This window comes from Chinchilla lanigera, unplaced genomic scaffold (assembly GCF_000276665.1).
Source record: "Chinchilla lanigera isolate Chin_1 unplaced genomic scaffold, ChiLan1.0 scaffold00090, whole genome shotgun sequence".
Taxonomy (NCBI): Eukaryota; Metazoa; Chordata; class Mammalia; order Rodentia; family Chinchillidae; genus Chinchilla; species Chinchilla lanigera.
Genome location: NW_004955491.1, coordinates 900,430 through 920,690, shown reverse-complemented (window position 1 = coordinate 920,690; position 20,261 = coordinate 900,430). Strand labels below are relative to the sequence as shown.

General features: G+C 37.2%; 1 protein-coding gene across 5 annotated transcripts in view; it reads left to right on the top strand.

Annotated features, from left to right (window-relative positions):
* Positions 1 to 20,261, top strand: part of Tpk1 (thiamin pyrophosphokinase 1) — a 346,630-nt gene that overhangs the window by 47,880 nt on the left and 278,489 nt on the right. For 4 of the 5 annotated variants that reach the window (XM_013504640.1, XM_005404730.2, XM_013504637.1 and 1 more), the window contains exon 3: positions 9,903 to 9,974. The exons of the other annotated variant lie outside the window; for it this stretch is intronic. In XM_013504640.1, the coding sequence (XP_013360094.1) occupies positions 9,903 to 9,974 (72 nt within the window). The remainder of the gene's footprint in view (positions 1 to 9,902; positions 9,975 to 20,261) is intronic. 5 annotated transcript variants of the gene reach the window in all.

The window sequence follows — 20,261 nt, the reverse complement described above, 5'->3', positions numbered from 1 at the left end:
GGAAGCACCTGTTTGTTTCCACACTCGGTTTACTTTCTTTGAAGCAAATTTTTATATATCACTGGCCTACTCTTCTTCGTTCATTGGTAATGCAGTTATTTTAATAGACTTTGGTGTGGGATATTTGTTCAGAGCTTTTTAATACTGCTGCTATGTCCGTGTGCAATTCGTTTCCTCGAAGAACAAATTGACTTGACAGCCTTGATTTCCCTCTGCGCAGTTAAAAAAATCCTGTGGTTAAATATAGAAGTTCATGCACTAGGAATATGAAGCTTTGGGCCCTAGAGTTTTCATCATTTAATTGAAATTCTTTGTAAGGATGGAAAGTTCATAGCAATGGTTTTTGGTCATTTGACAAAATAGCTACTATATTTATGTAATGATAGACATGTGTTTTTGGATAGTATTGATTTCCTCTAGCATTTTTTTAAAAATAGAGTGTATATAGAATCCCTTAATAACTTGGCTGTGTATTTGAATTACATTTTTTCTATTATAAATTGCGATTTGTTTTAATGTATGTTTGTTTAAAATATTGATCTTTAATTTTTTTAAAACCTCACACCATATCCGTTTTTCAAATAGCAATTTATTTGTTACTAAAAATTACAAGTACTATATTGTTCGCTATTTTTCCACATACTCAAGATTTTGTTCTTTATGAGTATATTTTTTGTTGATTATTACATACACTTTTTTTTCAGAACACATCAACTAAAAAGGGTAAGATAAAGGTGAAATGAACAGTATTATAAAAAAAAAAACTTGCTATTTATGAGAACATTATATTGTTATTTTCCAGTATCTCTAGGCACTGTGTCAGTAGTTCTCAACTGGTTACCCACTACATAATCTCGTGGTACTTTGGAATGACCCCAGTGCACAGGTCCTACTTCAGGCATGATGAATCAGTATGTGTAGTAGTAGGAGACTGACTTTTTTCTTCCTTTAAATCTGTGATTCTGATATACAGAGAGGTTGAGATCTGCTGCACTCAAGTAGATGTAAGGGTAAATTTATTCTTTGTAATAACGATGTAGACTCAATGTTTGTATTTATATCCCCTTCTTCTTCTCTCCCTACTAGTTTTGTTAGATTTCTATTTGAGTCTCTTTAAGTGCCAGTTTGCAGAGGTGGAAGTGATCAGTTCAGCGTGTATTTGTATAATTATGCTGTTGCAGAATTTGTGTTGTCTTCAGTATGAGTTGAGAAATATTTCTGAGTTCTTCATTTTGTGAAATTACTTTATGTAAAAATAAATGGTGTGTGCATTTACTTTGTTTTTTTTTTTTTTTTGGTTTTTCTCCGGTACCAGGAACCGAACTCACGACCTTGCGCTTGCCAGGCAGGCGCTTTGCCGCTGAGCTAAATCCCCAGCCCCTGTGCATTTACTTTGGTGGCTGGTGAACTGCGAGTCTCGTGTACAGCAGCGGAAGTGAGTGAGGTAGCTGCTGTGCTTTGTGTGGTGGAGCGCAGGGTTCTTCTTAGATCTCATTCATAATACAAAAGCTGTGCCCATCTTCTATAAAGACCCTCATGCTGGCCTGCATATTAAATACCATCCCTTTATATTAAAAACTATATAAACCTTTCAGTTCCAAGTTGCATGTGTGTATTTTTAGGTAATTGATTTAGAGATGAATAGGATCTACCTCTATATATAATTCAAATAATTTTCGTTCTCAGAGTTCGGAAATTGAAATTGGTTTTCTTGGCATGTGCTGTTGAACTGGGCTTGTTTTACATTCTTAAAAGAAACTCTCAATGTAATTGTAGTTTTCTAGAAATGGAATAGAATTTTTTCCATCTGGCATAAAGGGATTTTTCCTATCTTTATTCTTAAAGTCCATATATGCTTTAAGGCTTTTCTTGTGAGGATAAACCCCCTAAATCAATACTTTATGGAATAGTTTTCATTTTTGTCTTTTTTCTTGCTTCAGGCATTTAAAAAACCAAATAGACTTACATTTTTTTAAGTAGTTGTAGGTTTTTAGAAAAACTGAGAGGCGAGGATAGAGTTTTCAAGTATATTTTTCACCTACATTAGCATCTCATTCACTGGTACATTGTTATCATTAATGAACCAATATTGATACAATATTATTAGTTCCACAGTTTATTCATATTTCCTCAGTTTACCCTGATTGTCTTCTTTTCCCTGTCCCAGGATCCCGCTCAGGATCCCGTAGTACGTTTAGTTGTTAGGTTCTGTGTTGCAGTTTCTCAGACTTTCTTTGTGTTTGATGACCTGGGCGGTTTTGATGAATGTCGGTGGAGCATATTGCAAGATGCTCATCTACTGAAATGTACCTGATACTATTCTCTGGGCTCAGCTGAAGTCATGGGTTTGAGGAAGAAGGACCACCGAGAGAGAGAGTGGTTCTTTAACCATGTCGTATGGAGGATGCATACTACAATCTTTTGCGTGACTGTTGGTGTTGATCTTGCTCACCGTGCTTGAGTACTACGTATCAGATTTTCCTGCTGGATCCTCCCTGCCCTTCTGTAGTGTGCTGTTTAGAGTAAAGTTACTGTGGGCCGTCTGCAGCTCTGCACCCTTCTTTAGGGCTGAGCATTGTCTAATTCACTTGAGATTCTTATGTCTTGGATATTTGTCTCTTCTGCTTATTTATTAATTCAGTGTTTTTTGCTCTCAATATGGACTTACGAGTACTTACTTTTATACTTGGGTTTTTGATATAATACTGCTTTATTTATTTTGCAGCTCACGTTATTCCACTTTTGATCTTTCAGCCACAGAGAGCTCTTTCAGTTGGCTGTTGTGTTGACATACTTCTGCCAGTGCGAGCATTCTTGTTCATTTGTTTTGGGAACCCTTTTTGCTCAGGCATTACCTGATGGTCTATCTAGGCTCATCTTCTGTGTTTCCTTCTTACTCATAGAATCAGCCATTTCTCCAACGTGGTTGGATGCTTTTCTTTTGTTTTCTTTTTTTCCTACAGGTAATGGAGGAGGCATACTTAAATACATGAAACAGAACGCAGCTGCCTGGCCTCCCTTCTTAACATCTGCACTTCCTGGATTTCATCTTGTCCTTAACCTTCAGTGACCTCCAGTCTTAGTCCAAGGCTGATGATTTTACTTCATTTTTATTTTCTTCTCATAAACATGGATTTTTGTACTTAATTTAGAATTGCCATTTAATTTGGACACTGATTTCAGTACATCCATGATGAGGATTTCTTATCCTTTGTAACTGAAGCATCTTTGAGAAAAGAATTCAAGGATTTTTGACTTAACATTTGAAAAATTAAGACTAATCTCTCTATATATTTTTAGGGTAGAATGTATTATACCTTTTCATAGATAATAAAAAAAGTTCTGTCACCATTGCTCTTTAACTCCTGCCATCTGTGCCTATATTTATCTTTGCAGTCGCCTTAGTGGACTCGATTTAAAAATTTCTAGTCTCTATAGCATAATAAGGAAGCTCTTCATAGTCTTTTCCTTAAATCTTTTTGTATGTCTCAGGAACAGTATCAGTGGGACAACCTGAGAAATGCTTGAAGAAAGACTATTAATTCCCTTGCTTCCATGGTTAATGCCTCTTTTAAACTTATTGAATATTTAGAATCAGAGCATTGTTCAATAATTCATTATCTGAGAGTAATTTGGAGCTGTGCTGTGATGAAATGCCTGCGCTGAGATACACCCATACGCTATGTCGACACTGTAGTATTACCACACGCTATTTTTTCTGCAGTCTGTTATATATTAATGATTATGAGGCCTGTGAGTGTCAAATAAATGCCATACCAATTTCATCTAGTTATGATTTCAAAGGAGACTAGGTTGAAAGAGGAAAGACTATCAGCTCCTATTAGACAACTAAACTAGATTTAAAAAGAAAAGGCTATCGGATCCTTCTACCTGAATAACTTTATGTATAATGATAGTTTTTATATGAATGTTTTATTTATATGTATGTAAATGGGTTAAGTAAATTCCTATTAATAACATCATTAGTAAATCATAACATTTTATACAGCTTGATTTGTCTCAAAAATGAACTGCTTTCATGGGCATTGCCTTAATGAAAGTGTTGACTTAGGAGGGCAGCAATGTAGATAATAATGTTTTTCCACTCCTATCAGCTTTCTCTTTGAGCCACAAACATGCTGAGTTGACATATCAAAAATTCAGTAATAGAAAGCAGTTTCACTCCTAAGTTTAAATGGACGCACCATATTGTTGAATGCCTTCGTTAGTAATATAGAACTTGCCAAAGAGAAAAGGACCATTGGTTTATCCAAATGTGGGTTCTTACCTTAAAGTAAGGGTGTGAAAACCCTAACTTACACATACTTAATGTAAGTAAGTACATTATTTCCCTAGCACCTCATTCAGAACTTGACATTCATTCTCTGAAAGAATAAATGAATTGACTCTCACAGAGATGGTGCCTGGCACCCTAGTGAGATGTTAGTTTTAAGCCTAAAAAAGCATAAGAAGTCCTATGGAGTTCGACCTCTTTGGAAGTCCTATGGAACTAAACACCAACAAGCAAACAAACCAAACAGATGTTCATGGACCACTTTGTCAGAGTAATCTGTTTGTGAAATGCAGACTCCTATGTCTTACGCCCAGCAATATGGTTTGATAGGTCTGGGATAAGGGCCAGGAATTTTCACATCTCCCCATGTTCCATAGTGACTTTGACAATCACTTCTAAGAAAAGAAGGAATGAAAGAAAAGAAAGGAGAGCAAGAATCTGATTGGCAGTTTCAGCTTTTTTTTTTAGTGTATATTTGCAATATAAATAATTATATTCCTTGTGGAAAGTTAGTACATGCACCTGACACATCTTAATTCTTTCTTTAGCTTCTTTCCCTCCATTTCCTTCCCCTCCTGCATCCCCTTTCCCTTTTTCAAAATATTTACCTTCCTACTTCCTTTTATCTATCCTTTATTTTGCTATTTATTTATACTTTGAGTTTCTCATACAAGAGAAACCATGCACTATTTAGGCATATATATATATATATATATATATATATATATATATATATATATATATGATTTATTTTGTTTAACATGGTCTCAAGGTGCATCCTTCCCTGTAAATGGCTCGTTTATCTTTCTTTATGGCAGAGTAGTACTCCTTTGTATATAAATACCACATTTTCTGTATCCATTCATCTCTTGTTAGGCATACAGGCTTTGACTTTCTATACTTATTCATACAACAGTGGGAGGGGCTCTATTTCCATTCCTGGCTTTTGAACCTACTGTTGCTTACACATGAGCTTCTCAAAGGGATTGAAAATTCATTTTGTTTTCCTCACATAAAAGGAATCTGGAGGTAGGCAGAGAAGTGCTGCAGTAGAAAATTCAGGAAGTCATCAGCAACCCTGGCTCCTGCATCCTATCCCTGTGACCCAGCATGGCTACATAACATTCACTCAGTCAATCCTCCAATCCTAACTCCTCCCTGGCTGGAGGGAAAAAGGAAAGAAGCAGAAGTAAAAGCTCCCTCATTTTCAAGAAACTCCCTAGAAATGATGTATAAAGATTCAGTACTTTCTTCGGGGCTGTACTTAGTACTGCGGCCATATTTTGCTGCAAGGATTTCTGGAATATTTTATTTATTTATTTATTTATTTTCTGAATGGTGATGTGTTCAGTAAAACAAATGAAAACAGAGAACAGAAAACAAAAAAGCAAATAAAAAATCCCTCAGGATTATTTTACTAACGAGAGACTGTCATAAGTCACTTGCTGGTATCTGCAGCAGTCATTCATCTTAAGGCTACCCAAGCAAATCCCTGAGATTCTCTTCCCTTTTGACAAGTAATTATGCTAGTTTTCAAAGCTATCATCACCACCCTGCTTATTTACACATAATCCTATTTCTCTTCCCCAGAATAAGTGCAAAAAGTCCTCAAATTATAGACAGAACCAATGCCATGTACCTATTAGCCCCTGTGGAATTTGTTATTGGAAAATTACGCATTGTGAGCTCTTTGCTTCAAAGCAGTTTTCACCCTCCAGTCTGGTTGCATACTCTTCTCTCACTTTGTTTTTCAGTTTATTATAAATACGCCAGCTTCGGTTGGCTGGCTCGCTCCTGTGTCTCCATGTCCCTGAACCTCTGCTCCTCTTGCTGTCAGGAGCAGTGATGCCTGATGTGGGGGCTCTGTGTCTCAGTTCTCTGCTTGGGGCAGTGTCTGAACAAGAGGGTTTTGTGCTCTTGTCAAAAGACTAAACAGAGGGATTTCCCCTTTTCTCGTACTTCCCTGTGCTTATGTAGACTATATCTATATTTTAAGGTTCCTGTGCTTCCTTTTTATATGCTAAATGTTCACTAACTACAGGTACTTTGGTCTCTAGGATCTTGAATTTCTCTCTGAATTTCCAGATTTTTCTTTGAACTTCCTCCCAGCCACCCCTTAGTTACCCTTTCTCACCGTTCAGTCTCCTCGACTTCTCTGCGGTATTCTGTGTTTTCGACAGCACATTCTTAGAAATACTGTGTCAGTTCGTTTACCTTTCTCACTTTCCCTTCCTCACTGACCTTCTGCTGTGTAATGGTGAGCAAGACAACGTGGTTCCACCTTCACTGTCTGTTCTTTTCTTTCTCTGCCCTCTCTTGCGAAATCTCAGCAGCAGTCTGCTCTTGCTTTCAGCAGTTATCTCTGTGTGGATGCTTCCCAGGTGTCCAGAAAGCATATTTCCTGGTCACTCCTGCATCCCTCATAAATACTCCCTGAACACCTTAACCTAAATTCCTTTGTCATCTTAAACACTATGTCTGCAATCTGTGATTTCAGTGTTGAAGGCCTGGATTCATGTGTTAGGGTCTTTTTAGATTGTCATTATATTAAACCAAATGGCTAAGGAGCGCGGTTCCAGTGAGCTGTTGTCTTTGCTGGAATGCTCCTTTCTTCTTTCCAGCTTCTTCTTTGTAACATCGGATTCAAAAATCTACATTTCGTAAAGATTTCTAGCGTGATACCTGACTTTACTGACTTCCTACACTTTGAACTCCTGTCATTCTCATTGATCTGTTTATCTGGCACTGCTCATATACTCATTGAATAAATCATCTTTATTATAAATGCCTTTTCTCACACACAGACTGCAATCTTTTTGTACTCCCAGGGCTGTGTATATAATTGATAAAATATTATTATCTATTGATTATGGCATATTCTTTTCAGTTCCTTATCTTCTTTCATTTCTAATGCTGAAACTTCTTTGCAAGCAATGCTTCTTACCAGCAAACATTTCTTTTCGATAAAAGAAATAAAGAGTTCTTGGACCAAGCTGAAGGACAGATTTTCAATAGCCTGATTTCATATTTGCCTTGTACAATTTATTTAAAGTTCATTACAAAAGGCATGGAGTGGTTGTTGGAAACGTAACATTTCTCTGTATTTATTATTGTTTGGAGCATTGTCTAACAGCCTGCGATAGAAAAGTTCTTTAAAAATCTAGTAGGATTTTGTGAAAACATAGAGTTTTACATTAGAGAGTTCAAGATAGGTTACGGATGGAGGGAGAGACGGAGATACTACAATGAAGAAAATGTAGGTGAAACTACATCCTACTAAACCCATACCATCTGATAGACAATCTTAGAATGATAACAAACCAGTCAGGTAGAAGGGTAGTAGGTATGTCAGAGTGGTAACAGTATCATAAGGAGAAGATTAATATCAAGAAAATTTCACTTCACATGAAAAGAAGTAGAACCAGTTATTTTTATGATGACTTTTTTGGGGTACTAGAGATTGAGTTTATCCCTTTTTATTTTTAAATTTTGGGACAGGGTACTTCTAAGTCCCTCAGGGGAAGTTGACAGGCTTCACATGAATGTGTGAGCCTCATGCAATTCCCATTAAACTACCATTAGTGTACCTCACAGATCTAGAGAAAACATTCCTTAAATTCATCTGGAACCAGAAGAGACCCAGAATAGCAGAAGCAATCCTGGGCAACAAGGAGAAGTCAGGTGGAATCACAATCCCTGACCTGAAATTACACTACAAAGCTACTGTGATGAAATCAACTTGGTGCTGGCTAAAAAACAGACCTGAGGATCAATGAAACAGACTGGAAGAAATAGCCACAACCACAAACACACTCGGCCACCTAATCTTTGATAAAGGGACCAAACAAACTAATGAGAAGAATGATAGCCTCTTTAATAAATGGTGCTGGAAAAATTGGCTTGCCACCTGCCAAAGACTGAAAATAGACCCAAGTCTATCACCATGCACCAAGCTCAAGTCAAAATGGATCACAGATCTCAATATTAAAACAGAAACACTAAATCTATTGGAAGAGAAAGTAGGTAAGAACCTTGAAGACATAAGGGTAGCCAGAGAGTTCATGAACAAAACCAAACTGCATGGGAAACATTTCAAAGAATCAACAACTATGATCTCATCCTACTGAAAAGTTTCTGCACATCTAAAGAAATCACCAGCCGAGTAGAAAGAAAACCCTCAAATTGGGAAAAAATTTTAGCTGACTGTCCCTTGGACAAAGGACTTCTACCTAGAACATAAAAAGAATTAAAAAACATCAGCTCCCCCAAATTCAAAGACCCAATCCAAAAATGAGCATCTGAGATGAATACACACTTCTCAGATAAGGAAATACAAATGGCAAATAAATACATGAGAAAATGTTCAGCATCATTAGTCTTGGAGAAATGCAAATGAAAACAACACTGAGATTCCATCTCACCCCAGTAAGAATGGCTGTCATTAAGAAATCAACCAATAACAAATGCTGGTGAGGCTGTGGAGAAACAGGAACTCTTCTCCACTGCTGGTGGGAATGCAGACTGGTGAAACCACTGTGGAAATCAGTTTGGAGATTCCTCAGAAAACTAGGTCTACAAGTCCCTTTCAACCCAGCTATACCCCTTCTGGGTATTTTCCCAGAAGATCTAAAAACATCATATCACAGCGATATGTGTGCACCTATGTTCATAGCAGCACAATTTGTAATTGCTAAATTGTGGAAGCAACCCAAATGTCCATCCACCGAGAATTGGATAAAAAAATTGTGATAGTTTTATATAATGGAATATTACTCAGCTATTAAGAAAGAGAAACTCGAGGCTTTTATAGGTAAATGGTCACAACTAGAGACCATACTCATAAGTGAAAAAAATCAGACTTGCATGTGCAAGTACCATATTGTCTCACTAGTGTAAGATCTGAAAGAGTGAATAAAAACTAGGAGCTATGAAAGACATTGTGACACCAAAGGAAAATGCTCAAAAGTAAAGGGCAACAGGGGTGTGGGAAAAGAAAAGGGGAATTTATGTAAGTATGTCTATACAGGATAGCTAACATAGTTGAACTACTGTCTTCTATTTCTTTGCTGAAAGAAACAGTTAATGATTACTTGATTGATCAATAGTGCATGTCTCTGTTTTCATGAGAAACCACTTTGAAGATATCAATCCATAATACAACTAGCATTGTTAATTTCCTACCAGTTTGTTTGTAACTCTGTATTGTTTGTATTGTTCTTCTGCTATTTTGTAAATGGTTTTCTGTTTGTTAATGTATTTTCCCTCTTTTATTATTAAAATAAAATTTTAAAAAAGGAAAAAAAAGTATGAGGCTCCTGCCTCAGCATCCCATAGTGCTGAGATAACAGACATGCACAACCGTGTCCTGCTTATCAATTGTTTTTAGAATAAATTCCTCAGCAGCATAGGAATGTGACAGAGCTACTGAGTGAACTAGGTCTTGTTATTGTATGAAATGTTACAAACTGAAAATATAAGAAGGTATCTGTGGTTGAAATATAGCTCTGTATGTATTGAAAATATGGACTAGTAGAGTATAATTCTAGGTGCAAATAAGGACAATAAAAGACTCAGTTCACTTATTTATTTTATCTTTTTTTTCCAATAGGAAATTTGAAGTACTGCCTTGTGATTCTTAATCAGCCTCTGGACCAGTGTTATCGTCATCTTTGGAACAAAGGTGATTTTGGCTTATACTTTGCTTTTTATTCTTTTCAGAACTAAATAGCATGCCCTTCCTGCACCCTAGAACCTAAAGGAAGCACCAAAAAGTGGAGCTCATAATAAGGCAACTCAATTAATGAATTATCAGAGGAATTTCTTATTGCTTCTCTCTTAGCCTGTTAATATATGTGATTTTCATAGTATGGACCTTCAAGGGCAAAATCATATATTTTACAAGTAGCATTTGAGTATTTGTTTCAAAGAATCAAGTCCTTGTTTAAGTGCAGATATTTTTGGCATCATTAATAGCAGAAAGTCATCTATATGCCTTATATATCTCAGCACCTACTAATAAGATATCTGCAGGATGATCACATTTGCAAAATTAAAAATACGACCTATTGCTAGTATATTAATGTCTTTACAGATGCTGCAAAACATAGTTACAAATGAAATAGTTTGACAGAATTAACACTTCTAAGAGGTTTCATGTGAGAAACAGACCTTGTGAACTATTTATTCATATTATACCTGACTTTTATAGGATTCTGTTAGAAAATACTATTAAATATCACTTGCTGTTTTTAAGCACTACTATTTTTTCCTCCATGAAATCTTGAGCGTTCCCCCCGCCCCTAAAGGAATACTTCTGTTGAGTTATCAGTGTTTTTCACTAAAATAGCTGGGCAGAAGAACTTGATTCTTGAGTATTGATGTATATTTCTGGTACCACTCTTGATTTTTTATTATTCCAGAACTTTTTAATATTCTCCACATTGGAGTTATATACCATAAAATGCAAATCTATTGTGTTAATAAGCTCACATCTGCAGACGTGTAGTTATGATACTAGAAGGAATAAATTATTACAAGTGATATTCTATATTCTTGTCCAATATGATTACAAAGAAAGATCTTGAGATACCACATGCAGTTCTCTTTAAGTCAGCCCACTTACAATTACATTATAATTGTACTAACGTTGTCCCTAGAGTTGGAAAATTATTTAATAGTCAACTTTTCTTTTTTGGTACTACTAATAATTAGGTAATTATTAGTGTAGGGTAAGAAGGCAGAAAGGCTTTTTCTTTTTCTGTCACTTAGTGCCTGGTCCAGTGTGTGGCATATAATTGCTTAGTAATTAAATTACAGTAAATTAGTCAGTGTAATATAGTCAAGATTGCCAGTAAATACCAACAAACTGATTAGGCACATCCTTGTTTTTAAAAAGCTGCCTCTTTGTAACAGATTTTATTATAGTATTGTTAGGGGAACAGGTGAGTGACTTTTTGCAAACCCTAGAAATAGACTAGAAATAATCATTCATAAAAATTTTTAGAAATCTTGGATGTTGAAAACTCCATCTTAGGGAATCTCTATTTGGGGATTAAAGGTCTTATCTTGCATGTAGGGTAAATGACACAGATTTTTGAGCTGACTAAACTTCCCCATTTGATTGTCTTTTCTTTTCGCAGTGACTTAGACTTGGAAAAGTCTCATGCCTGATGGCATCAATCATTTGATTTGCATAAAAATGAAAACTTGTTCAACCTGTCAATGGAGAGGACTAAAACTAAAGTGGCAGGTGTCCTGACATGATTAATGAATTGATACCTGAAATAAAGCACTTTTAGGTTTTTGAAATGTTAAGTCCTTTACTATACACCTCTAGGGTAATTAAGTCTTGGCTTTCTGGAGTCAGTAACCGTTGCAAGATGCAGGCATCTAAATATATGCTAGAGAAAGGTGGATCAAGGGTTTGGAATCTCATAGTAGAAGCTATGATTTTTTATCTGTAGTGTTCCCTCTTGGGTTCCTTTTCTTTAAGTGAAGGCCATAAAGGAGGAAGATTTGGAGAGGATGAGTTGATGATTTCAGTATGGGAGAAAGAAAGCTTAGGAAAAGCACTAAGCATTGGGAAAGGAAACAGAACTGTAGCTTGGGATCAGGCAGTAAATAAAAGCGCCAGGCACTGTCCCTGTTGCCTTTAGCCCATAGGCCTAGCGGCTTTCATAACTTCTGTTCCATAAATGCTAAGATTGTTGAAAAACAAAAACATAGGAATGGAAGTTGGGCTGTTAAACTAAAAATCTAGTTAAATAGAACAATTTCTATGAAACAGAAAAATTCAAAAGCTGTTGTAATGCATGTCTTATAAAATTGAAAATTTATCTTTATAGAACTTCAAAGTAACTCTTTTCTGAGATTCATTTGAAAGTTTATTTTTTTAGTTTAATCATGAAATTTTCAAGATTTTCTTGGTTAGAAGTCTTAGAATATATCCTACCATGTTCCAGCATTCTATAGATTATACTTAATATGTGGATTACAAAGTACTTAAGAGACAAGTAGACGGAGGGATGGAGAAAAATGAGGTTGTTATCTACAGTTTCTGTGAATATCAGAGGTGATCGGAATTTTGGGATGGATATCACTCGCACATTCCTTAAACGTTTTTCAATCAGATTTTCCATTCTAGTAAATATCTTTCTCACCCAGAAAAAATGTAATACATGAAAGTCATATAGGGGTTCTGTGTTTGAAGCACTCTGCTTATTTCTTATCAGAGTTCAGTTATTTTCAATTGGTGTTGCCGTGGTACCAGGGTTCTCAAAGCTAGTGGTAGATGTTTCTGAGCTGCATACATTTAAAAATCAGAAAACAGATGGACCTCACAGATGTGCACTAACCTGGAATAAGTGCGTGTGGACTGTATTTCGGGTGTTTGATAGTTCGGCATCTTAAAACATGTCCTTCTCTTTGCCATACTTCGCAACTCTTCTCTCCCTTTTCCATCCCAATTGCGGCAGAGTGGTGACCACATTAATTAGTTTGTAAGTAGATGATGAGGCTTTGCTAACATCAGGTGCTTATTTGCAATGTGAGACTTTTTTCCTTCCAAGAGGAGATTATGTTTCTTTCCTTGACTTTTTTTACTTTTCAGTTCTTTGCTAGTCATCCTCAAGATCATCCCAGGTTCTGCGCAGCTTGCTCTGATACATTTCTGTTGTGTGAAGTCATTAAATATCTGACGAATCCGGCATACCTTATAGATAAAAGCAATTACAGTTGACATCTGTGAAATGTAAGCAATATCTTTGGTTTTATAACATCCGTTTGGGGGAAGAAAAGATAGCAAGAGGGTATAACATGGTCCTTATTGGTTCCGTGGGGAGCAGATGTTTGGTTACAGTCTGATCTACACTGTTTCTATGGCTGGACTTTGCTGCTAATGTTTGGAACAAACTAGATGGCAGGGGTGAGGACCAAAGGTGGACACACTTATTGAAAGCAGTAGGAGGGGAGCTGGCGAGGGAGAAAATAGTCTGTGTTTGACCATATTTAAGAACCTACCAGTATGAAGTCTTTGGTACATCTGATGACAGAATCTATGGTGTTGCAACAGTGACACCTTCAACAGGTCTTCATTGTTATCTAAGTATTTGTTGTGAATGTGGGTTTTTGTAATTTGCTGGTGGTGACTATGTGGGTAGGTAGACTATCGCTTGGACTTCAGTCATTTAAGTGGATTCAGGGAACTACCCAGCAGGTCCCTTCAGGTGGAACAATCGGAGATTTTAAGCTATTGAAATTTCAAGTAGGATGACCTGGGAGGTATCTGTTCTAGTGATGGTCACCTTAGTGACACACTTAAAAATTCTGTAGTAGTTTGGCTTATCAGTTTTATTGAGCTACGAGATCGACACTGTTGTGCCCCTTTTTGAATTCAGTGTCCCATGGAACTTAGGCTGGAGCACACTTAAGTGAGTGCTGGGCCGGAAATCTGATGAGCAGTTTGCATACTTGGTTGAGCTCCACTGAGCAAAGCAGTTGTGTCCTGTGTGCTCTCTGTAAATAAGGCTGGTAAGCAGGATCTGCCTCAGGCTCACAGAAATGCTCAGGAGACAAGAGAAAGGTTTTAACACGTTAATGGCGTAGAACCCGAGGTTTATTCTTTAATAGAAGGTTAGAAACATATTCTGTTATTCCCATCAACAAGATGATGGCCCATTTTTGTGAGTTAGAACTTTAATTATTTTGGGTATGATGATACAAATATCGTGAACATTTTAGAAGCCCTGTATTATTTACCAGGATCCACTGAGATGAGGAGCAGTGACTTAATTTTTTGTGTCATTTTCAGTGACGTTCTTTTATCACAATTAACTAGTATTTCTTCTTAGAAGTGTACCTCATCCACAAATTTCTTTCATTAATTGCCACTCTAGGCTTTCAATAAGTTAAGATCTTGGTCACAATTATTTTTCAAATGCATTTATTCATTCATCGAGTCAGCCTGTATCATCTAATGAACAGCTGCTGCGCCCCTGCTATAACAGCATCCAACAGGAGGACCATGTCTCAGACAGTGTTGTAAGGGCTTTGCATGTTCACTTCATGCTTCATCATCCAAGTGCAGTAACTGCTGTATTATTCCCATTCTAGGGATGAGTAGACCGAGCTACTGACAGTTTCAGTGACCTATTCAAGTTCACAGTTCTAATAAAAGGACAAGGTAGGGATTCATACACAAGTAATGGCTGTCTATTGTATAGCACGTGGTGGGCGTATGCGCGGTGACTGTAGTGCTTGTGTGAAGACTTCTGTGTTAACGTAAGGAGCGCCTTGACAAGGGCCTTACGGGCTTCTCCCGTGAAGGGCCTGTAGTGCATTGATAACTGGAGGTCAGCTTGTAACCCCAGCTGAACTGAGCGAGTGGTGCTGGGTGTGGGAGGCCCACCTGGGGACTGTTGCCAGCAGCATAAGAGGCAGACCTGGAGAAGGAGAAGCGGGCTGTTGGGAGCTGAGAGAGACCGTGGGGAGCTGGCTTTCCTGATGAACTTGGCTGTTTTCATCCTCTGAGGAGCTCGGGACCTCGCTGGCACTCAGAATGGCTTCAGTTCATTTTGGAGGGCTCAGGTCCTCACTTTGAGCATCGCTTCCTGGTTCCGGAGGGGAAGATGGTGCACTGCCGGCCTCCTGGAAAAGCTTGCTGCATTGGTTTCCCTGATTAGAACTCAGCCATCCTGATCATCGGAGGAGCTCGGGGCCTCACTGTTGCCGACGATGACTGTGGTACCTTTCGGGGGAGCTCTGGTTCTTCTGAGCATCCCTTCCTGGCTCCAGTGCAGATCCCTCAGCCTGCTAGCACAGGTCCTTCTTCCTGCTGGCACAGACTTTGTAGATTCCACCACTGACCGTTGGACTTTCCCAGCAGATCATAAAAACAAGCCTGCATGAGACGTTGTCATGGGCTCTGGGCCTCCAGTTGGATTCATGGGAGGCATTGTTATGAGCTCTGGGTATTCAGCTCAACTCATGTAGGACGTTGTTGTGGGATCCAGGCCCTCAGCTGGATTCCTTGGTCTTAGTGTGTGGACAGACTTCCTGCACTTTTTTGTATACTGTTCTTTGGGTGACTTATAAATGGTCATGTAAAGTATGTGTCCTGTATTATGTTGTTCCCCTTGCAAAATAAGCCCCAAACCAACACAGGACCAGATAGCTATTTTTAGTTTGGAGGCCACATGGTCTCTGTCGTAACTCTTTAGCTTGTGCAAAAACAGTTACAGAAAATACGTTAAAGAATTGATGTGGCTGTATTCCAAAAATACTAAATTTTCAAAAGTGAACGGAGCACTGGGCCTGGACTGTAGTACATAGTATGTGGACATTTTTCTTGCTCATCTATTTTAGTTACCAGCTAATCCTTCCCACCTTGGAACCGTATCTCCTGGAAAACTGTCTCAGTTCCTCCGGTGTTCCAAGGTCGTATGCTTCCTTGTTTGGCTGGTGGGTTTCTTACTGTCTACCTTCACTGAATCTTTTTGTCTTTACCAGGGCATTCAGATATTTTAGCCTGGACCAGTTTTCTCCTTTTACTTACATGTTTAAGATTTCTGTTTATTTTTAATTGTGTTTAAGTTAATTATATTGGTGCATTTTAGGTATGCATAGCGATCACATTCATCATATGTGATTTGTGCCTCTACGTGATATATTTGGATTTTCTTTTTTCCCCAGCCTCCCACCCCTCCCTTCAATTTCTCTTTCCCATCTTATTTACAAAAGCTTTGTTTCTATTTTTTAACTTCTATTTTTAGCTTTTTCTTTTCCCTTCCTTCTTTAACCACTTCCACCCTCCATTGTTCCCCTTCCCCTTTGAATATTTTCTTCCTGTTTCCCAATATTTATTTTAAATTTCAGTCCTTATTTATCCTTTTGGTTTCTCACATCAAAGTAACAATGAGATATTTAAACATGTATGTCTGATTTATTTCACTTAATAGCATGGTCTCAAGGTCTATCCATTTACCTAGAAATATCTCAAGTTTATCCTTCTTTATGGCTGCGTAGTACTCCATTGTATAAAAAACTACAGCTTTATCCATTCATTGGTTGATGGACATTTGGGCTGTTATCAAGATTTGACTATTACAAACTGTGCTTCTATAAACATGGGTGTGCATATATCATTGTGGTATGATGCTTTTTAGTTCTTTAGGGGAGGATACCATGGAGGGGTCTAGCTGGGATGAATGAAACCTTTTTGAAGAATCTCCACACTGATTTCCACAGTGGTTTCACCAGTCTACACTTCTACCAACAGTGGAGAAGAGTTCATTTTTCCCCACAGCCTCTCCAGCATTTTGGTTGATTTTTTGATGATAGCCATTCTTTCTGGGGTGAGATGGAATCTCATTGTTGTTTTAATTTGCATTTCTCAAATGACCAATGATATTGAACATTTTTTCAAATATTTATTTGCCATTTGTACTTCTTCATCTGAGAAGTGTCTATTCATTTCAAATACCCATTTTTGGATTAGGTCTTTAAATTTGGGGATCTGATTTTTTTTTATTTTTTTATATATTCTACATATTATTAGTCCTTTGTCTGAGGAAAACCTGGCCAATATTTTTCCTCCACTCTGAGTTGTCTGTTCACTCTGTTGGTGGTTTCTTTTGCTGTGCAAAAGCTTTTTAATAATAGATGAGATTCCAGTTGTTGATGTTTTTGTAATATTCCCTTGTGGTGTGGGTTTTGTTCATAAAGTCTTTGCCTGTACCTGTGTCTTCAGGGGTTCTTCCTATTCTATGTTTCAACAGATTTAGTGTTTCTGTTTTAATGTTTAGGTCTTTGATCCATTTTGACTTCATTTTAGTGCATGGCGATAGACATCAATCTAGTTTTAGTCTTCGGCATGTGGAGAGCCAGTTTTTCAAGCACCATTTATTAAAGAGGCTATCTTTTCCGGTGAATATATTTGGCCCCTTTGTCAAAGATAAGGTGGCTGCATGTGTTTGTAGCTGTGTCTACATCTTCTAATCTGTTCCATTGATCCTCTGGTCTGTTTTTTTTCTTTCTTTTTTTTTTTTTTTGCTAGTACCATGCTGATTTTATCCCAGTAGCTTTGTGGTATAATTTCAAGTCAGAAATTGTAATGCCTCTTGCTTTGCCTCTGTTGGCCAGAATTGTTTCTGTTATTGTAGCTCTCTTCTGGTTCCAAATGAATTTTAGAAGTGTTTTCTCTAGATCTGTGAGGTATGTTAATGGTAATTTTATTACATTAAATCTATATAGCAGTTCTGGGTGTATGGCCATTTTCACTATAATAGTTTTTCCCAAGAACAAGGGCGGTCTGCCCCTGTTGTGTTATCCTCTTCAGTCTCCTTTTTTGGAATATTGTAGTTTTCAATATGAAGTTCTTTTTCTCCCTTTAGTAGAGTGATTCTTAAGTAAGTCATTTTTCGGATGTTATTGGGAAGGATGTGGTTTTGCTAATTTCTCTCTGAGTGTGTTTGTGTCCAGGAATGCTGTTGATTTCTGAGTGTTGACTTTGTGTCCAGCTATGCTACTGAATTTAGATTTTAAATTTAGAAGTCTTTTGGTGGATTTTTTGGGGTCTTCTATGTAGAGTATCATGTCATCCACAAGTGATGATAATTTAACTTCCTCCTTTCCTCTCCCTGCCCTCTTCCTTCTCTGTCTTTGCTAGCATCTGAAAAATCCTCCTGAATTACCTCTTCACTTTCATACCTTCTGTCATTCTTAAGCACAGTTACACCTGCCCCCCTATGGTGCCCACTGGGGGTGTGATATATTTATTATTTAATGGCAGTTAGACCCTTACTGCTACATCATAATCAATGTCTCTGTTGCACATCTTTCCTATCAACTGTGGTGTGAACTTTCCTGGACCATTTGAGAGACTCAGGTGTTTTGTTACTGTGCAGACTCTCCAAATGTGTGCTTGCTTTCATGTCTCTAAAACCACCTGACCAGACACATTGCTGTTTCATTAAGAGCAGCATTCAGAGCTTTTCTCCCCAGCCCAAAATACCTGATTGTACTCTTTTCATTTTCTGGCCTTTTCCTATTTTACCCAAGTTCGGCTTCAGTGCGGTCTCTTTCTTCCGTCCCTTCTTTCCTGTCTTGTTTTCTCCTTTTCTTGCATGTTTTCCTCTCCTTTCCATTCCTGTTCCTCTGGCAATCACTATTGATACATCCTCGTGCACACGTGCAGATGTTATCATTTGTTCTAGTCTTTTTCTCAATTGATACTATTACGCACTGTTTGTCTATTATAAAAATGATCTAAATTATACAAGGCTTGTCATTATCATCTTTATTTTTTTCTAGAAATATTATTAATGACTTGTAGCTATTCTAATATACATGTTAGGAATAATTTTGTTTGCATAGCCCTCAATAGCCATTCTTGATTTGTTCATAAACTGAAATGAGGAGTAATAAGAAACATATAAAGGACTGAATATCACAATTTGGAAATATATGTAAAATGGCATCATTACAATTATTAATGTAAATGTTATATACATCTTCAGAAATAAGAATTTCCTGCCTCTATTTTTAAACTACAGATCTCTATTAATGAATCATGAAATCAGTTTAATGGGGCGAGGCCAGTATCCTCAAAACAAAGAAGAAATCGAAGATAAAAACAATGTCCTGCACAGTTAGGATAAATATTACTTTTTTGAAACACACACAGCACTTTTGTGTTTGATGGAAATGTGTTTCGGTAGGCCGTTATTAATCACATTGACAGTGGCAACAGCCATTGTTATATATGACTGTTTACCACTCTGCAGAAGTTCTCTAAATGTGGGTTTGAGTTAGCTACCGCAAGAGTCCAGGGGGGTAATTATTATGATAATGGGCTGATTATGATGGTATTATTTTCTGAGTAAGATAACAGAGCCACAGACTTAACTGAAGCCAGAGCTGTAGGCTTCAGAGCTTCATCTCTTAGTGCTTGTTCATTGCAAAGATCTCTTCACCTCTTGAAGAACCTGGAAAGCTAGGTATGTCCTCATCTGTGTGTTCCCTTAGGGTCCCCAGTGGACATTCCTTCCAGCAATAACTTCTTCATTAGTTTTAAGCTTTTTGTTAACAGTACAAGGGTTCTAAATCTCTTTTCAATTAAATGTTTTGTTATAAGGAATATAAAACCAGTATTTGAAAGTATAGTAGTAAAAACATCCAATTGGAAATATTCTTAGTCTTTTATTTTAGAGTAGGTACAGTGAGTGAATCTTAAATTGACGTATTAAACTATCACTCTTCATAGTCACATTATATAGAATCCTTCTTATGAAACTATAATCTTGTACATGTAGCTTGCTTCAGTAACCAGTGTCAAAAGTCAGTTAAGGAATTTATGTCAAAATCTCAAGAACTTTGTTTGAAATTCATTTATAAATCATATATATATTCTGATATACTTCCCAATTCCATAGTATTTTATCTGCACTGTTTCACTTGATATTCTAAAATGAAGTCCTTTTTAGGTATGAAGTCTGCAGTATTTCAGAATTACAGTTTTTAATATGTTTATTGCTATTTTTTTCTCAGTAATTGTTGAGCATATGCTGTGGTCAGCAGGCTACACAGTCTGGAAGGCACAGGCCTTGTTTTTAAAGGGCTCACAATCCCTTCGCAGAGTCTCATTGTAAACGTCATAATGTTCTCTCCAAAACCAGGTATGGCAACTGCGGGTCATCTTCTACACTGTTCTCCAGAAAAGAGTGTGTTCTCAAAGAGTCGTTATTAAGCGTGATGTCAGGTTTTCTCATGGGCAGTCTTGATCTTAGTCCTTTATAGCTCCATTTAATTACTGGTAGACATGGAACCTTCCCTTAGATTCTTGTTATCACCTGCGATTGATGTTGATTCTCCTTTGTTTACAGAACATTTCAGTGATTTTAGGAGACAGTGGAATTACCTCATACATTACATATTAATTTGATTGATAAAATTAGAATTTCAGTACTAAATT